The 20,496-nt window shown below is 39.0% G+C and overlaps 1 protein-coding gene across 1 annotated transcript in view; it reads left to right on the forward strand.

The window, feature by feature from the left end:
• Nucleotides 1-319: 319 nt before the first annotated feature.
• The window catches only part of LOC307160265 (putative G-protein coupled receptor 149), a 79,457-nt gene continuing 59,280 nt past the window's right edge, over nucleotides 320-20,496 (forward strand). Inside the window, exons 1-3 of the mRNA XM_079874224.1 lie at nucleotides 320-1,737; nucleotides 2,709-2,892; nucleotides 3,133-3,572. Coding sequence (XP_079730350.1) covers nucleotides 685-1,737; nucleotides 2,709-2,892; nucleotides 3,133-3,572 — 1,677 coding nt within the window. The 5' untranslated portion in view covers nucleotides 320-684. The remainder of the gene's footprint in view (nucleotides 1,738-2,708; nucleotides 2,893-3,132; nucleotides 3,573-20,496) is intronic.

Genomic DNA, 20,496 nt, shown 5'->3' on the forward strand with positions numbered 1-20,496 from the left:
CCAGGCTGGGAGACCAGCTTGACCAGCTAAGCCAGGCTGGGAGACCAGCTAAAACCAGCTACTTCCAGCTTAAACCAGCTAAAACCAGCCAACCAGCTTAGGCTGGTTTAAACTGGATTTTTCAGAAGGGTTATTATAGTGGTTATTAGTATATTTAAAAAGTATAAAGTACAAAGTAATCAGTTATTAAATATATTATTATGAATTACACCACCATAGCGTCCAGTTTCTGGCAACCTCAGCTGACATTTTACCCCGTAAATTTAACAGAATGTGTTCAAACGATACACGCCTACATAAGTATTCTGTAATACTAATGACCTATACGTAGCCTATGATGTATTTGTAGCGCTGCAATTCTAATTGAGCTATTCTAGTATCTAACAAACGTCGTAGTATAGCTATACAATGTTAGATTTTAGACAAAGCGCACATTCCTCGTCCTGCAGTGACAGATGAAGGAAGATGGCTCCACCCCTGTACTAATATATCCCTTCTGAGAGCTCATACTGAAGAGATGTGCTGCACGAGCCACAATCAACCTACGCGCGCGCGACACATCTATCCACACATGCTCTGAGAGCAAACCACGTCATAATCGTGCAAGTGAGTTAAAAAAATGGTTCCTTTATGCATTACATTTGTTGAGCACAAGTGCAAAAAGACCAACGGGTGGGAGACTATATGCACTTCGTGGCGCGCTGTCGATGGAGGAAACTTTCACGCGCTCGGTCTGATCACCGGATCCTCTTAGAGGGAATGAGACGTGTGAAGTCAGGAAAGTTAGGCTTAAGGAAAATGTCGGCGACACGAGCCTCACCTTTTCCGAACAAAACCAGCCAATATGAGGACGTGGACGCGGTCGAGGACAACTGGCACCTTCTCTTTGGTTTATCCTTCGCCATCGCCACTGTCACTTGCCTGGGAGGTTTGTACTCGCTTATGTCGCTGCTCAGGATGAGGACTAAGTCTTCCCTCTGTCTGATAGTAGCTTCTTTATCCATAGATGACCTGATCAGCGTCGTACCGCTCACGCTCTTCATGATCTTGCAATGGAGGAGCGAAGACGCGAACCGGTCGGGCGCTATGTGCACCCTGTCCGGAGTCCTGTATGTTTTCCAAGGATTGTCAAGCAATATGAAAGCCTGTCTCCTAGTTGCTTACACTTTCTACGCGACAAAGCGCTTTGGAGTGTATCAAACCCCTAACCGACCTCTCTGGGTGTTTGTGGCGGTGGTGGCGGTTTGGACGGTGAGTCTTGCGGTCAGCGTCCTGCCCGTGTGCGGCTGGGGTCGCTTCGCCCCCGCTTCTCTCGGTTGTCTCCCGGAGAACGACAGCCTGTACGTGCTGCTTCTGTTCTCTGTTTACTCACTGTGTTTCTGTGGGCTGGTAGTCTATTCGGTTCCTCTCTTCTACCAGCTCATGTGCTCCACGGAAGCCCTGAGAACATTTTACCCGAGTTATTTTGAAATTGCCGGGTCGGCGCCGCTGTGTGAGATCCCCTCTCTGTCACGGGATAGCTTGGATAAAAGTTTGGGAGCCTACAATGAATTCAACTCGAACATTGTCAGTTTTAAGAACAAAACGGAGACGTATTCACTGTCGTATTCTCCAACAACCGGTCATTTCCAGAAAGATGGAGCTCAGAGTGCACGTTATTCCCCTGTGTTTTTCTCTCAAAAGCGCTTCTCAATGATTCTTGCCATGGCTCGAATGGTTCTGTGGATGCCAATGATGGTGAGAGCTATAAAAGCAATGTTCAGACATTTTCACTTGAAAAATCATTTAATTGACTTCAAAAGTGTCTCAGTCAGACAAATATAGACAAAAATTGCACTATATAGTAAATTATTGTTACACTGCTAAAACGAAACGGTAGCCTACAGAAGGCCCCATTTTGGGTCCTTTTACTAGACAAATAATAATGTTCCTCAGACTTTAAGGCTACATAACAACCATTTTAATTGTCAAACTTAGACAAAAAAAAAAAAAAAAAACATTTACCACTCTTTAGTTTGCACAACAGCTTTATATAAATATAATGGAATAATAAATAATATAATTTTTTATCAGTATCATAATGCATGTTATGGTTTATTGTTGTAGTCTAATGATTGTTGATTATTGTGACGAAAAGCTGAAATAAAACAATATTTAAACACTGGTTCTTCGTAACAGGTATTAGGCAAAAAAAAAATTCACCCTATCTTTGGATTTCTACTTCAGACTGCTACACTGATGGAACAAATCTGGAGAAACTCAACCTAGCATTTTATATAAGGAACTTCAATAAATATTTTAAGTGCCTCAGAGCCTTTGCAGGCCCCTTATACAATGGAGCTACCATTGACAACCAGCTTTAGAGTTCTAGCAGGAACTTATGGGTTTCATCATGTAAGTTATTCAGAAAACTGGCCTTTTAAAGAGTGCCTTTAGATTCTCATAAAAGTTCTGCTATTTTGGGAATCTGAGAAACCCCATAAAGTGCCTCAGAAATCTTTTCATATTTACAGTGCGTAAGAAAAACCTTTCACCAGCTTAAAACGTCTTGTTGAACTGGATTCATTGATATATTTTCTGCTTTAACCTGTCACTGTAAAAGTGTATTTTCACTTATTTTTTTCTCTTCATTATTATTTAGTTTGTTCAAAAATGCTGGAATGATTGGTTATTCACCTTTATTTTTTCCACTGGCATACCCCTTGCAGACCCAGATCCTGGTGAGTCATGCTGTTCACATGCACAGCTCGTCCTTGGAGACTTTCTGTTTTTTCCTGACCTTGCTCTCCACGGCGGTCACCCCTGTGTTCGTGTTTTCGGAACGCTGGATCCATCTGCCGTGTGGCTGCTTCATCAACTGTCGCCAAGGCTTAAGTTCTGAGCTTTCCACCGGTTGGTAAACTGATAAAATACTCCATCAGCCTGACATATTTTTTGTTGATTATATTTATTGGTTCATAAAAAGAACCAGGTTGTTTATTTTAAACAATCCATATTAAAATACCTTAGGTTGTACAAATGATGTATATGTGTGTATAAATGCATATAAATATAATCTCATTTATGTGCGTGTGAGAAACAAAGCAAAATTACCTTTCCACATTGCCTTTATCATCTATGTGTTTATTACAGCGAAGAAAAGGAGATTTGAATTCAACCTCTCCTTCCACCAAGGCTATGGTATTTACAAGATCTCCCACGGCACGTCACCATCCATTGAGAAACCCTCTTTTAACAGTTTAAACAGCTGCGATTTCTCTGAAAGCAGAGCCGCAGTGCTGGATAGCGGTCAGATTTGTAATTTCAGCACCACTGCAACAAAGGACAGCTCCCTCCACAGTGAGCTGCTGCTCGAGGAGAGAGTGGACAGCCAGCCTCTGAGCTCCACAGAAAGGGACAGGCCATGCAATGTCTCTCCTCAGGTTTCAACCTGCGATGGTGAGGATCTTCACCTCGACAACTTGTCAGTATTTGACATTCCAGAGAGGAGGCTGTCCCACAAGGAGTGTCGTAAAATAGAGTTGACTGACTGGGAGTGGTGCAGGAGTAAATCAGAAAGGACTCCCAGACAGGTAAGATGACACTTAATTTAATAAATTGAAGGGGTGCAGTTACTTTATTTTTGTTGTCAGGTAACAAGAAAACTATAGGAACAGGATATTATATCACAGAGTGGACCTCAGAAGACCCACATTCTTGAAAATATCAGATAATTTGACCTATGACATTGCAGAACACTTAATTTTCTTTAATAGTAACAAGACTTTGTTAATGTAAGAGTGGATGCAGAAATTTATATATATATATATATATATATATATATATATATATATATATATATATATATATATATATATATATATGAATGTGCAAGGCTTTGGGTGTCAGCCATTTTCTGTTATTTTAGGTGTTCAAAAACAGTCCATTGTGCTGCTTGATGTTGCAAACTGTTTTTTTGTTATTATTTTTTAATTAATTATGGTTATGATAACTCACTGGTTTGTAGTGCAAATCGTTTTACCGTTTACTGCACATTTACCTCTGGTAGCTAATAAATTGGAAGTCTCGCACATTCACAGGAAATAGCTTAAAGTCCCCCTGTAGTCAATAATTGTATCCCTTAAAGCAGTGGTTCTTAAACTTTTTAGAATGGCGTACCCCCTGAGGCTTTTAACATCCTTCTGCGTACCCCCTCTCTAGAGTCGCACCTTTTTCAGTAAGGGACAATATTTACCCCTTTAAATCAATTTTTAAATCGACCTTTACAAATACCTTTATAAAATAAATAATGTTTTAAATAAAAAAAAAAGTTCAATAGAGGAATATGCAGTGATGGTAAAATGAACTGATGCTTTGAAATATTAAATTAAAACCGCCAGTAGGTGGCGGAAAGTCACTGACTTTATGAGTGAGTCATCAAGTCATTCATTCATTCATTAACGAAGTGGCTGTAATTATGAATGAATCATTGACTCTCACGATTTGTTCAAAGCCGCAGATTCGTTCACAAACACTGCTGTGGCTTTCGTTTGAGCTATTATTTTTTTGCAAAAAAATACTGACAATACTGTTTTTTGATCATCACTTAATATATACCTTTTGTTTGTTGAGCTGTTGTATAAAATCACTGTCACATTTGCAGTCGTGTGGATATTTGTATAATATGTGATCAACATTAAACACAGGAACTCACGCAGGGTATGTATCTGTATCGAAGAGAGTTTGAATATTAAATCGATCTCAATGCACAGTCTAGTGTCTATATTTGTTCTTCGTGCTAGTGAGTACTAAATCCCCACTTTTACAAAGGTAGGCTACATTGTCGAGAACGGCAGTATTGTGCGATTTGCCAAGGCAGCATAATCTGCACGTGTCGTGGCAAATTCTTGATCTCTGGTTCAGGTCTTCAATGTCTGGTTCAGGTCTTTAATGTCTGGTTCAGGTCTCAAAAGAAATCTTTCAGAGTCGAAGTTTCAGGTCTCAGAAGAATTAACTTTATTGAGCAGTTCAACAAAGTGAGATGCCAGCTGTTCATCTGATCTTACAATGGTCTGTGCTCAAGTCTTATACCCTTTTCTTATCATTTAGTGTCCAATTAGCGTTCATATAGTTATCTTTTTCTTTATGCTCCTCCTCGTCACTTCGCCACGATTAGAAACACCTGCATCGATGTCTTATTTTTATTGGTGGCGAGTCCTTGTGCATGCGCTTTTTAAAAAAATGATTTCATATATGGTTTTTAGGTACTTTTCCTGTCTTGTCTTCTCACAACCTTTGACCTGGTTTCTTTCTTCACATACTCTTTTGACCTGTTATCTCTGTTTTCCCATAGTTTTGTCTTCCCATACTCTCAGGCCTAGTTTCTCTGACATTGACAGCATTTATTTGGACCCATGTTTGAGACAGATGAAATTCTCCAATACACGCAACCTACAGTATCATATGCACGGTGCTTGTGTGAATGCAGTCAGTTTTGACCGCAAAAGATGAGGTAATTTGATTGGGTGTTTGATGCTCAGGTTTAATGTTATTTTTAAGATGGGGTAGAATTAAATGAATGGCGCCTTCCGCCATTGCCTCGGGTGCTCCTCGTGTAAATCGTAAAGTACACCACAACATTCCGATCGCTTTAGCCTACATTGTGTTCGTAACACCGTTGGTTAAATTGTTCTATCCTCTTAATCCAATTGTTATGTCAGCCCCTAACTGAGCATATAATACTTAACATATTTTACCGTTACAACTATAGAATTACGCTAGAAACTAGCGTAGGTCCTTTCAGCCGGAAGTTGAAGTCCCGCTCAGCCGGAAGTAAGATGACAAAATGAGCGTAATGGCGTCGCCCTTGTTGTCATGGAAAATAAGGTGAATTGAGTAGGCTACTTATGCTGCCTTCACGTGCTATGGAAAAGATGATATTTTCCACTTGTGAACTGGTATTTACCAGTGTGTTGTGTTCAAGTGCTTTTGTTGTCGTAATGTAGTACCCGCAAGGTCTGTGTCAGTAGAGTATCTTTTTTATCTTTACAAAAAAATACTGAGTTTTGCCATTCATTTAATACCAGTACCCATATCAAAAATATAGCGTTGGTGGCGCTATAACTTTGACTCACAATAGTTACATCCATCTGATCGGCCTCTTACCACGAACACACTGCTGAAGTTTCATCAAGATCAGTTAACGTATGCAGAAGTTATATTACTTCGTGTTTCTCTTTTCTCGCCATTGTTTCCTCGCCACGGCCAAACCGTTCGAGATATCAAAAATCTGTCCGCAATTTAGCGTCCTCAATGTCTTGACTTCATGCTGACCGAGTTTGGAGGCGATTGGATGAATTCTCTAGGATGAGTACATTAAATTCCACAGCATGCGTTTTTCAAACAACCCATAATAGCCGACTTCCTGTTGGGCGGAGCTAATAACTTAGAGTGCGGAAGTTGTTCGGCCCGATGAGATCTATATGTGTACCGAGTTTCATATTAATTCATGCAAGCGTGTTTGATATATGGACCAAGTTTTCAGACCGTGTCCAAGGGGGCGCTGTTGAGCCCCCCTGCCACGCCCGGGTACCAGCTTCAGCCCGGCCCTGATGGCCGCGGGTTCTGACCTGTGTGCAAAGTTTCAAGAGTTTTTGAGCATGTCAAGGGCCCCAAAAGCCACTGAAACCTTGAAAAACAAAGATTAAATGGAATAGACAAATCCCACCCCACCCCCACCCACACCCACACACAGACACACAAGCCCCTTTCACACAGCGCATTGAACCCGGGAAATTGCCGGCAAATTGCCGGAACGCCTTCTGTGTGAACGCAAACACGACCCGGGATTGATGCCGGCATCGATGCCGGGTTGGGGACCTAGTAACATTGCCGTGTTCAGTCCCGGAACGCGCGCTGTGTGAACAAAAGCCGTAATAATGCCGTGTCGCAGTGATGACGCTGAAGGGCGGGATAGTTCGCCAGCTGTGAAGCGGTATGTAATGCACAAGTTTATGATCGAAGCAGAGAAATAAATGCACAAGCGTGGTTTCTCGAGAGAGAAATCGCAGCTCATAAGCAAACTGAAGACGCTGCTGAGACATTACAAGTCACATCGATGTCACGTGTCTTTCCGGGACATACACGGGTTGTGTGTGAACGCGCTCTCTGATTCCGGAAAATCACTGGCAGTGTGAATGAACCAAAATCAAACGAACCCGGGTCAAATCCCGGGTCACTTTATCTGTGTATTTTCCGGAATCTCTGTGTGAAAGGGGCTACAGAGAGAGAGAGAAAATTCTCCAGAAAATCCTCATTCAAACCAAAATATCTGACTTCCTGTTGGTTGGAGCTAATGACTATAAATTAGAAAGTTGTCCGGCTTGATGAGAACAATATACGTACCAAGTTTTGTGATTCTAGGAAAAACTAAGCCCCCATTTTTGACTAAAGGTGGCGCTACTGAGCCATTCCACCACACCCGTTTCTGAAACTTTGCACATGTCTACTGGCTAATAAATGTGATGTGTCTGTCGAGTTTCATCCAATTTCAAGCATGCTAAGAGTCTCAAAACCATCAAAAAAGAATATTAAAGTTTGATGCGTTGCCATGGCAACAGTATCTAAGATATCAATGATCCTTTCACAGGTCTAAATTTGCTGTGTGTCTACATTATACACACAAAGTTTGAAGCAAATCGGGTAAAGATAAGAGAGTGATTTCAAAGCATTTTGAAAGTGACAAACTTCCTGCAGCCAGTTGGTGGCGCTATAACTTTGACTCACAATAGTCACATCCATGTGATCGGCCTCTTACAATGAACACACTGCGGAAGTTTCATCAAGATCAGTTAATGTATGCAGAAGTTATAACACACTTCCTGTGTCCCATTATTCGCCATAAATTCGTTTCCTCGCCACGGCCAAACCGTTCGAGATATCAAAAATCTGTTCACAAGAATTCATCCTCAATGTCTTGACTTTATTCACACCGAGTTTGGTGGCGATCGGATGAAATCCCTAGGAGGAGTATTTCACATTCCATTGTATGCGTTTTCCAAACAACGTATAATAACTGACTTCCTGTTGGGCTTTTGTAAAACTTAGAGCACGAAAGTTGTTCGGCCCGATGAGATCTATATGTGTACTGAGTTTCATATTATTACATGCAAGCGTGTTTTATTTATGGACCAAGTTTTCGGACTCCATTCCAGGGGGCGCTGTCGAGCCCTTTCAGGGTTTGGGCCCTAATTATATGTGATGCGATCTGGGAAAACCCACCACATGGTGAAATTTTACCTATTACAGGTTTTGATATCATATGGAAGCTGGTATCAAGCCCTTTCCAAATCTGTTTTTATTTTTATCATAGCTTGTTGGTAGCAAAAGTTATGTTTATCTGAAGTCGGCCGATCGCTATGATTTTCTGGAACGGAATTTTGAGAAAAACAGGTTTAATTAACTGTCACCGTCGGGACGCTTCTTGTCCATCTCGCGATTGTTATAAAACTGCGTGACGTTATAGTTTAAACAGGATTGGCGCGAAATGCACACTATACACATTCACTGTACATGTATGTATTTATTTTAAAGGTAGGCTAAACTATCTTTGTAGTGTTAAGAGGCGGACAGGTGTATGGGATATACGGCGATTGGTTTTTTTTTTCACCTCTGCCGGGCGTTAGAGAAAATGGTCGCATAGAATGCATTAGAGAAAGAGAGTATTTTCAGCTTGACACTATAAATCGCTGTTTTTCTGCACTAAACAAGGGAATTTTGCCAAGATATTTTCAGAGATAAGAGAAAAGATGTTATAGAATAATAATTTAATGGAAAAAAAAATTTGACAAAAAAACTGACATTCAAACTATTTTGGAATTTACTGAAAACGGCCCAGCGCGACATCCGACGGGTTTTCCCAGATCGCATCACATATCTAAAAATGTCCTGGCTAATCCAAGCTTTATAATGGCAGTGAATGGGACGCCAAAATTTGAAGCCCAAAAAAGTGCATCCATTCGTTATAAAAGTAATCCACACGGCTCCGGGGGGTTAATTAAGGCTGCATTTACGCTGCAAGTTTTAATGAACAGATCCGATCTTTTGAACATATCCGTTTTTTTGGCCCGCCTGTTTACATTCACTTTAGACAGGACTATATCTGTGTTTACATGAATTCCCGCCCAAAATGATTTCCGTTGATCGTTTTATTATGCACATGGTAGGCTAGACCCTGGTTTTGAATGGCCGTGCTATTAAAACTATTTTTATAATTAATGTCGGGTGGTCATGATTATTTGCCTGCATGGACAAGATAACAGCTGTCATGACTCATGAATGTTTTGCAGTGCAAAATTATTTTCGTTTATCTACAGCTCAGATCTAGAATTCTGAAGTGAAATAAAGTAGCCTTGTAATCATTTTTTTTTTTTATGAATTCGAATGAATTAACCAGAGAGAGAGAGAGCGAGAGAGTGCGCGCGAGTCAGTAACCTATTGTGACACTTGTTGGTTTAATTACAGCGAAGTTATCACCTCATTATAAAAGTCACAGGCAGAGGTTGAAAACCAGCTCCTGAATGTTTCTGTGTTCACGCAATTTCTTTTCTTTACAAAAATAAATATAAAGTTCCCACCTCGATAAAAATCTGTGAGCTAGCGCATACAGGCATGTCTGCCTCATAATACAACATTAAAAAGCTATCTTTGTGAATAAACGTGTCGTCCTCACCTTGTGGTGGCTTGGAATTCAAAGGGGAATCGGATATGCGTGTTTAGACGTAGGTCGGATGTCCAGATATCGGATATGTATCTGATTTAAAACCACATTTGGAAGTGGCTCAGGTCGGATGAGAAAAAAACGGATCTTGTGCGGATTTTTGTGTTTACACGTGTGCATCAAATTCCGATCTGTGTCAAATGTGAGTAATTTCGGAGATCGGATTTTTTGTGCCAGTGTAAACGCACACAAAGGCCTTCTGAAGCAAAGCGATGCATTTGTGTAAGAAAAATATCCATATTTAAAACTTTATTAGCTATAATAACTAGCCTCCGGCAGATGAATGTACGCATACTGCGCAAGTCGACTTGAGCCACAAGAGTAAAGGCCCGTTCACACCAAGGACGATAACTATAAAGATAACGATAAAGATATAATTCTAAAAATTGTTCTCCATATTAAAGAATAACAGAGTTCACACCACAACTATAATGATAAAGAACGATATCGTTGGTATCACTTTCAGAACGATTTTTTTCCAGCTGTCGAACGATAAAACACTGACAGCCAATCAGAATCCATTCTAATTTAAAGGTCTCGCGCATTTAAAATGGATCTGGATCATCCGGGCACGTGCGTGCATAGAATAAAAAGACCGTTATCGGTCGTTGGTGTGGACGCATATATAGTTATCTTTATCGTTATCTTTATAGTTATCGTGCTTGGTGTGAACGGGCCTTAACCCCTGACGATTGGATGGATGGATGCACTTTTTTGGGCTTCAAATTTTGACCTCCCATTCACTGCCATTATAAAGCTTGGAAGATTGTATTCGTCTGAAAGAAGAATGTCATATACACCTTGGATGGCTTGAGGGTGAGTAAATCATGGGGTAATTTTCATTTTTGGGTGAACTATCCACCAAAATGACATAATTATTTAAAAAAAAAAAATCCTGTGAAAATTTTTTATTCATGCCTTAAAATAGCTTGATTGTAACTATACCCTTGCTTCATTTAGTATGGGTACATGAATATGCAAATTAGCCCCGCCTCCACTCACTCGCTCAGATCGTTGGACGTCGTTTGTCTCTGCAGTGAGCACCACTTGCAGAGATCCACTCTCTCAACTTTACTGTAATAAATGTTGCACAATGGCACATGGAAATACTGGTTTAATTAAGCCATACATGTTTGAACCAGAAACTGATTCAGAAGAAGTCGAAGAGTGAATTATACAGATTAGTATACAAGTTAATGTATCAGAATGGTGATGCGTTTTATGTATCGCTCTCTACAACGTCGGACACATTACGGTAATTAATATGATTAGTCTTTTGCTTGACTACGTTATAATACAGATAATAATGTGTTGCTTATGTTACACAAACCATGTTCAGTTTCGCCATCTCAGAGTCAGACAGCTCCCTTCTAAAAATCAGCATCCTTAGAAACGCTTTTAACAACTTAGAACGTCAGTGGAGAAAGGCATATAGTTCATCATAACATCGTAATATACATAAATGACCCGCTATATTGCTAAATGTACCCGATTTTCATATAATAACCTGGCTTCTCTTGGGGCTTCTCTTGAGACTCCCCTGCTTTGCAGCATAGTTAATGATATGCTAAAGCCCGCCCACACGTTGACGTGATTGGTTACAAGGTAGTTACTTTGAAACACTGGCAATTTTTTTGAGACTCTTTTTCACTGCAGTTTTAAGGAGAAAATACTTAGTAATGGTGTTGACTTATGAATTTGCACATGGTTTGTCTTATTAAAGGAACCGTATGTAAGATTGTGGCCAAAACTGGTACTGCAATCACTTTCAAATTACTGTAGAGTGGTGTATCCCCTCCCCTTCCCCCCTGACCTAAGGTTGGCAGTTAGTGACAAGCGTTTTTGTCATAAGTAGGCTAACAAATAACCAACACATTTGCCACAGCGAGTATAACGCGGGACAAATTACGCCATGTCGGCGTTCAATATCACCAATGGCTATCACAGGGTTGTTTTCAGTCCCATCAGAAAAGATTGAGAGTAACTAAATAACATTAGCAATGGTCATACAGGTCAACTTGCAGCATGTGTAGTCCACAATATACGCGAAGAACGAATGAGGAATAATTTTTACCGAGGTAACGTTAGGCTACTGTCTCAATTACGTTTCACATTGCCATAATGGGCATGCTAATGTTGTTTTCTTCAGCGTCTCAGCATAATGACAGAGAAATGGGCTCTGATAATGCATTGCTAATGTTAGCAATGACGACTCGCCGTTTTTATTTCCCAAACAATTCCTTACCTTTTCAATTCGATGACCTACCTCCTCCATATGCGCTAACGTAACGTTACTTTGCACGAACATGCATAACTTTGTTCGACTGTCATGAATATTTGAAATGTCCATTTACATTAAGTACAAGTTAGCCAAACATAGATGAATCTTACCTGTCCAGGAGGAAATTAGCGACGTTGGCGTCTGTCTTCAAATTCTTCTCCGTTTTCAGCCGTCTCCATCTTTCAAAGGCATCTCCTATACAAATCCTTGTTTTATTTCGGACTTTGTCACAACGTATTTCGGATTCATAACGAGGTCTTTTAGGTTTCGTAACGTTAGACATTTTTTATCCGACACGTTTGTAGCTGCAGCTGTGGTAACTAGAGCAGAGCTGGCAACCCGGATGCCGAAACACTACTGACTTCGTGATTAGTAGATAGGTGGAGGGTGGCGCATCAGGCCAAAACACAACATGACAACATCAACATCAGTTGAGGGCTGCAACTTCACATTTAATGACAATATAAATGTAAATAAATGTGACAATAAACATGACAATATCTTGGCCAGACTACTGTTGACAGTGATATAAGTATTTGAAATGAACATGATTTCTTAATGTCTAGTAACATATCAGGGCCATTTTATGATTGAAATACATTTCTTACATACGGTTCCTTTAAAAACACCACACTAGATTTTCATTTAAGATAAGGTGGAGAGATCTTATTGTGAATGATTAAATCAAATGCCATAACTTTTTTTTTGTGATTTATTCTCTGGTGAATACTTTTCTCTGGTGATTTATGCTCACATTCATTTTTGAGTGTAATGACGACATCTCAAAATCCAATCAAACACCGATGACAAAATAGAATAGAACCCCATTCTACTTAATATTTTTCTTTTTGGATCTGTTACATTTGGATGTACGTCACAATATGGAAGAAAATATCTGTTTCTACTTTCGTTTTGTTGCAACTTTAAGTAGCCTAGATAGTCTATCACAGACAGCACAACATTATGAATGATTATTTTTATTTGCAAGAACTTTTCTGCCAATACAGTGCTGGTGTCAGTTACAGTATGTTTAGTTTGTTTTAGTTTTCATGGACATTCAGTTTGTTTAACAAAGGACATTCATTAGTCACGTGTCTTCCTTTGTTTGATTTTCCCGCCACTCCTTTGTTACCCTGGTCACGTCATTATGAGTTTGTTTGTTTGTTTCAGTTGTGTATTATTAACCCTCTGGGGTCTAAGGGTTTTTTGGGGTCCTTGAGATGTTTTGACATGCCCTGACACTTGTGCTTTTTTCAGTTGCTTATAAACATATTAATGGCAAAGGTGTAATTACACTATATTTAGCACAAACATGGCTACCATAATATGTGAGTAACATGTGTGTACATGTTTGTATTTTTGAGAGAATAATGTTTATGCATGGTTATTGAAAAAAACTAAAAATTAAAGTTTCTGAAATAAGGCCAAAAAACACATACTAATGTGTCCACAAGACTTTTGAATAATGGATGTTGTCACCTAGAGTGCTTCAAAATTTTGCTTCAAAATGATCTGAAAATCACCCTGCCTAATCATTCACATAAAACAATACATTGATTTAAATATTGTAAGACACTTTTTGTTTGGAAAGGCAATATGCGTGGAGGCGTGAATGATCATGAATAATACTGTGATTCACACCTGAGAAGACAATGACCCGCATAATGAGCTGCATAATGAGCCTTTCATTCAGGTGTGTCACACAAAAAAGAATGTGAGGACTATATATATATATATATATACTGTATATATATATATATATATATATATATATATATATATATATATAATCCAAATATAAATGAAAATCAAAAGCACATTAGTACCTAGTCATACCTGGAAACAAATCCTGTTCAAATATATTAGGCTATATGGGCCATTCTACAGAATTGGTTCAAAGTTAGAGTTGGAAACAAATTGTATAATATCCAAGGTAAACATTTCTAGTAATTGTGCAGTTAATTCTCATACGGTATTTTCAGAAAGTTTTGGAATATATCCTCTCCCCAAATGTGTCACTAATAAAAAACAATAATAAATAATTTTATGAGAAGGCTTATATTGACCTATTAAGATTTTTTTTTACATCTACCTTGTAAATATATTTTTGCTATTTTATTAAAAAGTGTACACATGTAAATCAACAACAATTACAATTTTAACAATATTTCAAGTGTAATCTATATTTTAAAAGTTAAGGATTCATTAGTTTGATATAGCCTAGATTGGAACAAACACTATAATAACATCTTAGTTGATGAGTTTATTTTCGACAAAACATACTATATATTTAACTTGTGAGCAGAAACTGGCTAACAAAAGCTTATTTGATGTGGCAGTAGTCTATTTTACAGTAAAAACTTTATAATCTATCCAAAACTAGTCAATGAAATGTTGTCTTTCATATTTCATCTGTAACATAGAAAACAACCGTGCGCATATGTGCCGTTCATTCATTCACACAAACGCGATTCATATTTAAACAGTCTTTTTGCGAGCTGTAGTAAACAACAGCTCGCATCTGTGCCGTTCATTCATTCACTCACAGAAACGCGATTCAAATTTAAACAGTCTTTTTGCGATTTACAGACACTATTCCATATCGCGATTAGAACAAAGCACTTAAGAATAAAAAAACGTACTATTCACAATCCTCAGCTGGAGCCGTTGCTCCTCGAAATAAAACTAAACCGCACTTCTGAGGTAAATTTCCCAGGATTATTCCTCACAGCCTCACAAGACAACTAAGTACTTTAATCTGATTAAACTTTGTGTTTTATCGAGCTAATGTGGGTGTTGACACGTTTGCATGTTTTGCCTCAGATCATTTGCGTTTGAATAGCACACGCTCTCCGTGGGCATGGTCACATTAACAGATAATGAGCTATAATGAGCTGAAATGAGAACATCTGACATCTCTTTCTTTTCATATAGATTACATAAACAGAGAATATTTGTTTTCATTTTGAATTAGATCATTTAAAAGTACACACTTAAATGATTATAAAGCTATATATCTCATGCCTGGGTGACTATTCACTGAGTTTTGTTTAAGTTTAGAGACGTGCACCAGAAAAAAAGTTTACGGAGACGGAGAGGCAGAAAGCACACCCTGTTTATTTTCTTTATTTTACAAAAGCACAATGTTTTATTTCAGTTGTAAGTGGACACATAAAAAAGTAGACATTTAACAGTTTATTTTTTCATATTTCTTAAGTCTGTATGACTAAAAATGACGGAGTATTTTAAGTCTATTTTGCTGCTATGTGAAAAAAAATCGAGCAAAACTCGCTGGTGCGTTTGGACCCCAGAGGGTTAATTACCTTGAATTGTTTCAGTACTCAAGTTCCTCCTTTTCCTCTGTTTGTTGTCCGGTCACTCTTACAGTTAGTGTGTGTTGCTCTACCTGTTTGCCTGTTATTTTAGATTCTTAATGTTAAAACTTGGAATGTTGGAACTCTATTCTTCATCTTCGTCTTTTTGCCTGCAATCACCCGTGACAGATGACCGGACCACCATGTGTATATTCAGTGAGGTTCGTTGTTGTGGCTCAAGAGAACCATGAATTTTTTTATTACACCAAACAGCTTTGTCATCTTGCCATCACCTCTCCCTTCGACAACGATACCTTTAAGTCATTGTTCTGGATCGGGGCCAACTGCCACCACCCAACTGCTATGAGTCAAACTGGGGTGTGTGCCTGCGACACCAGCGGCAGGGAATTGAAACAGAAGACTGGCTGATTGACTTCAGTGAGGAGGTATCGACTCCCACCTCATCCCACCCAGTACCTGATTCATCATCGATGTTTAAAGGCAGCACAGAGAACTTTACAGACTGCAATTCTTCTGTAAAGCCTTCATCATCGCTGCTTCCAGACAACATTAGGGACTATATGGACTGTGGTTTATTCATTTCATTGACCTGCAGGGACTGTGTCATCCTCACTGTGATCCTGTCAAGTTTCATGTTACCACCATCACCGCAAAGTTCAGCCAGTCCTCCAGCCCTGCCACTACCAGAGGTTTACAGCCCTGTGATGTTGAGCCGCAGGTCGTGCAACCACCAGCAGTGCCAATGCAAGAGGAATACTGAGGCTCCTCCTCCGGCCTCTGTTGCCTCATCTCAGCCCATATACCTGTCAGCTCAGCCTTGGTTCCTCCCACCTTCAGCTCCACCAGAGACCCTCGGCCTTGCGGGTCCACCGGATTCCCTCATCCCACCGGCTCCCCTTTGGTCAATCATCACTCTACTTCCATCACTTCTGCATCGCCTCTGTCACACTGTCAGCCCTCTTTTACTTTGGCTCTGCCTCCGACGCTTGTCGCTGCGGCATCGCCTAGGTCTCCAGTGCCAGCAATGTCGCTTAGTTCCATCGGCCTCATCTCCATCGGCCTCATCTCCTTCGGTCGTCCCCCAGATGACGGTAGCCATAATAACATCTTGGTACCTCCCTCCCTCCACTGTGGGCTGTCGGCACTGGTGAGCTCTGTGTCTGTGCCATCGGACTACCTCCATCTTCGCCACCAGGGGATCATCATCGTCCACTTGCCACCATTCCTCTGTCACTGCCTCCTGCCACAATCCCTTCATCACATCCTCTTGCCATCCCTTCGCCACCTCCAGAGCCCCCACCTTCCCCCTCCTTGTCTGCTGTTACGGTGCGAGGTTGCGCTTTTTCGGAGGGGGCATAATGTCACAGTTATGTTTAGTTTGTTTCAGTTTTCATGGACATTCAGTTTGTATGCATTAGTAACATGTCTTCCTTTGTTTGATTTTTCTGCCACTTCTTTGATACCATGGTCACGTTTGTTTGTTTCAGCTGTGTATCTTTAATTACCTTTAATTGTGTTGGTACTTAAAGGTCCCATTGCATAAAAATTTCACTTTATGAGGTTTTTTAACCTTAATATGAGTTTCCCTAGCCTGCCTATGATCCCCCAGTGGCTAGACATTTTGATGGGTGTAAACCAAGCCCTGGGTATTTTTGAGAAAATGAAAGCTCAGACGGGCGAATCTAGAAATCTTCCCCTTATGTCGTCATAAGGGGAAAGGTTACCTCCCCTTTCTCTGCTTTGCCCGCAAAAAGAATTTGGCTCGCCCATGAGAAAATGAGCTGCGCGAGCGCAATATTGTTTTTTCCTTGAGAGACATCATGGCTTGCAAACGAGCGAAGCATGGCAGTTGCTCAGTGTTTGGATGTACAAATGAACTCAAAATTATTTTTTTAGTTCCTTCATCTGAGCCTCTGAAGAACCAGTGGGTTATGTGAATTTCTGATGTGTAATTGTTCAAGTTCAGACAGATAATCTTTCTGTCAAAGTCGTTCAATACTGTTTATGCATCAGTAAATCAAGCCAGTGACTAAACGATCAACTTCATGTCGTTTCTCTTACTAGGATGAAAATAATCTTACTTAAACTGTGATTAATATATATACAGAAAGCGATCAAAGAACAATCCCTTTCCAATCGCCCAAGCTGTCAATCACACAGCGCGAGTTTATCTGGACACTTGCCAAAACTCATTATGAAATCAATGACGCTGTTACATTGCACAACGAAGCTCTTACTGTACTTACCTCATGTTTGCATTGGTGAAGTAATTAGTGAGAGTGCAGAAACTGCGTTGCAATGATAAGATCTTTTTTCATGCGATCAACCTACTGTCATCTGCTCAATGCTCATCACTGCAACCTTTTATGTGATGGAAATAGATCTAAATACTTAAAAAACTTCTCACGATTCGTTAATCCCGATAGCTGTAATAGTAAAAACGTATAATAGCAGTAATAGTAAAAGTTTTCGAGAGAGTTCCACATGTAATGCTAGATATTTCATATGCAAGCATGTCAGCCAATCACAGCAGTGGGCATTTACACTGAAGTCTCACAGCAGACACGCCCCTTCAAACAGAGTGTTCAAATCAGAGGCTAAAATCAGGCTAGGAAATATGCCTTTTATTTCTAAATTATAACAACTTTTGATCTAAAAAACATACTAACATTATAGGGGCACCCCAGGAAACATTCTAAAATAATAAAATAATCCATGCAATGGGACCTTTAAGTTCCTCCCTTTCCTCTGTTTGTTGTCAGGTCACTCTTATTTAGGGGCTGTTTACACAACACCAGTTTCAACTAAAAACATAAAACTTTTTATGCGTTTTGGCTAGGGGTGTAACGATTCATCAACTACATCGATGTATCTATTTATATTCTTAATGATCCAACTACATCGATCTGTGCTCGGCAAGTTATATCGATCTAGACCTATATCGATCTAACATCGTTTTAAAAGGTAATGAATCGATTGTATCGATACTATGAAATAACGCATTGGATTTAAGCACGTCAGACTTTATAAGGATGTTTTTTTCTTAGCACTTTTAATGATAAAGGCGTTAAACGTTACTCGATTCAGTCTGCCTATCTGTGACGTGATCGCCATGCGTGACGCGCCAGTAGCAGTGCAAAGACAACAAGCAGCGCAAAGTCTCTCACCTCAGAAAAACGGACTTTCCTGTCCTCTCAGCCGCTATACTGCAGTAGCGAGCACTCTTCAATTGCACGCGCAAATGCGGCGGCGCGCGCTGCAGGCTTATATCGTTTCACTAGCCTATATATAAAGCACAAAATAAACTACAAGCATGCAACGTCGTTACGCTTTAAATTAGAAAAAACGTGTTGTCCAGATTCAGTATCTGCGGTCAGATGATGTTGTCAGGCTATATGTCTGTCATTATTCTCAGAGGCGAACCAACACTGTGTGGGGGCCCCAGGCAAAATTAATCAATGAGGCCCTTTTTTTAATATATATGTATTTTATATATGTTTTATACACTACGTGCGTGCGTGTGCGGTAGGCTAGTCGAGATGGCCATGCCTAAAGGACAGTGAGATGTATCATCAGGCTACTGTGGTAATATATAATATATACACTTTAGAATAGATTTGTTTTGTTAATACATCTTAATACATCTACACAAAACATCTAAAAGAGCATTTGTTTAATTTTTACGTGTTTTTTAATTAATTAAAAAATTAAAAAAATTTTAATTAACGAAAGGTCATCTTCATCTTTATAACAGAAGATGCAATTCAACAATCTTCAAGATACAGTAAATCTTCTAACGTGTAACAGATTGTCACCTTAAAACAGTAATTTAAATTACGTGGTGGAACAATGCTAAATAGAAATATATAGTTAACATCTTAATTTAATTTTATTTATTTTTTTAGTTAATAATTAAATTGTTTTTTAAAGCTATTAGTATTTTTTTCTACTAACACTAATAGCACGTTTATATTAATTTCTGCTAAATACTGGGTGAATGGAGGAATACATGCTGCGCCCAAGCGCATGCATAAATCTCGCCGCAAAAGCAGGCTAAATATGTCTTACATAACGAGGCATTTTAATTTATTCTAAATTAGTGATTTCGACCTCCTCGAGCTTTTATTTTGGCACTTCCAGTTACCGGCATTTTAAATTTGCATATTAGTTAAATATTTAGTTTCACTCGTAACATTTAGATTCAACATTTAGATTTAGATTCAGATTTAACATTTAGATTTAACATTTAGATTTAGATTCAGCATTTAAATTTAACATTTAGGTGTAACATTTAATATTTAGATTTAACTATTTAAAATATCTCTAAGTTGACAAATATTGTTGTAAATGTGCTAAAAAGTGACATACCAAAAATTCATACCAGTTTTTTAAACATTGTTTGAAGCTAAATGTGACAAAATGTTGCTGTTATTTTCAGCGTGCTGCAAACATATCTTCATTCATTTCTGCTGTAAAGTGCATGTGCCTTTAGAAAGAAATTCATCTTTCATACCATACGGATTACATAATCAGATGATAATTGCTTAGTTTCCATTCAAATTTTTTCGTTTAAAAGTGGACATATCAAGCATAGGCTATATCATGTATGTGAGGCTAGTACGGAAGAGGATTAGGGCCAGGCAATAATAAAAAAATACAATTATCTCGAGATTAAAGTCATTATAATGCGAGATTAAACTCGTTAAATTTCGAGAAAAAAAGTCGAAATACAATCTTGAGAATAAACTCATTAAATATCGAGAATAAAGTCGTTGTGTTGCGAGAAAAAACTCGTTAAATTTCGAGAAAAAAAGTCGAAATACAATCTCGAGAATAAACTCATTAAATATCGAAAATAAAGTCGTTGTGTTGCGAGAAAAAACTCGTTAAATTTCGAGAAAAAAAAACTCGAAATACAATCTTGAGAATAAACTCATTAAATTTCGAGAAGTCATTGTGTTTCGAGAAAAAAAGTCGAAATGAAATGTAGAGAATAACGCATTCGATCAGTGTTCATTGCCTACTGAAATCAACCTCATCGAGGTTTCGTGGTTTCCCAGGATAGGCTACCATAAGACGCATTATTAATCGTTGTTGGATGTGTACGCCTCCATCCACAGAAT

The sequence above is a fragment of the Squalius cephalus genome (genome assembly GCF_949319135.1).
Source record: "Squalius cephalus genome assembly, chromosome: 6".
Classification (NCBI taxonomy): Eukaryota; Metazoa; Chordata; class Actinopteri; order Cypriniformes; family Leuciscidae; genus Squalius; species Squalius cephalus.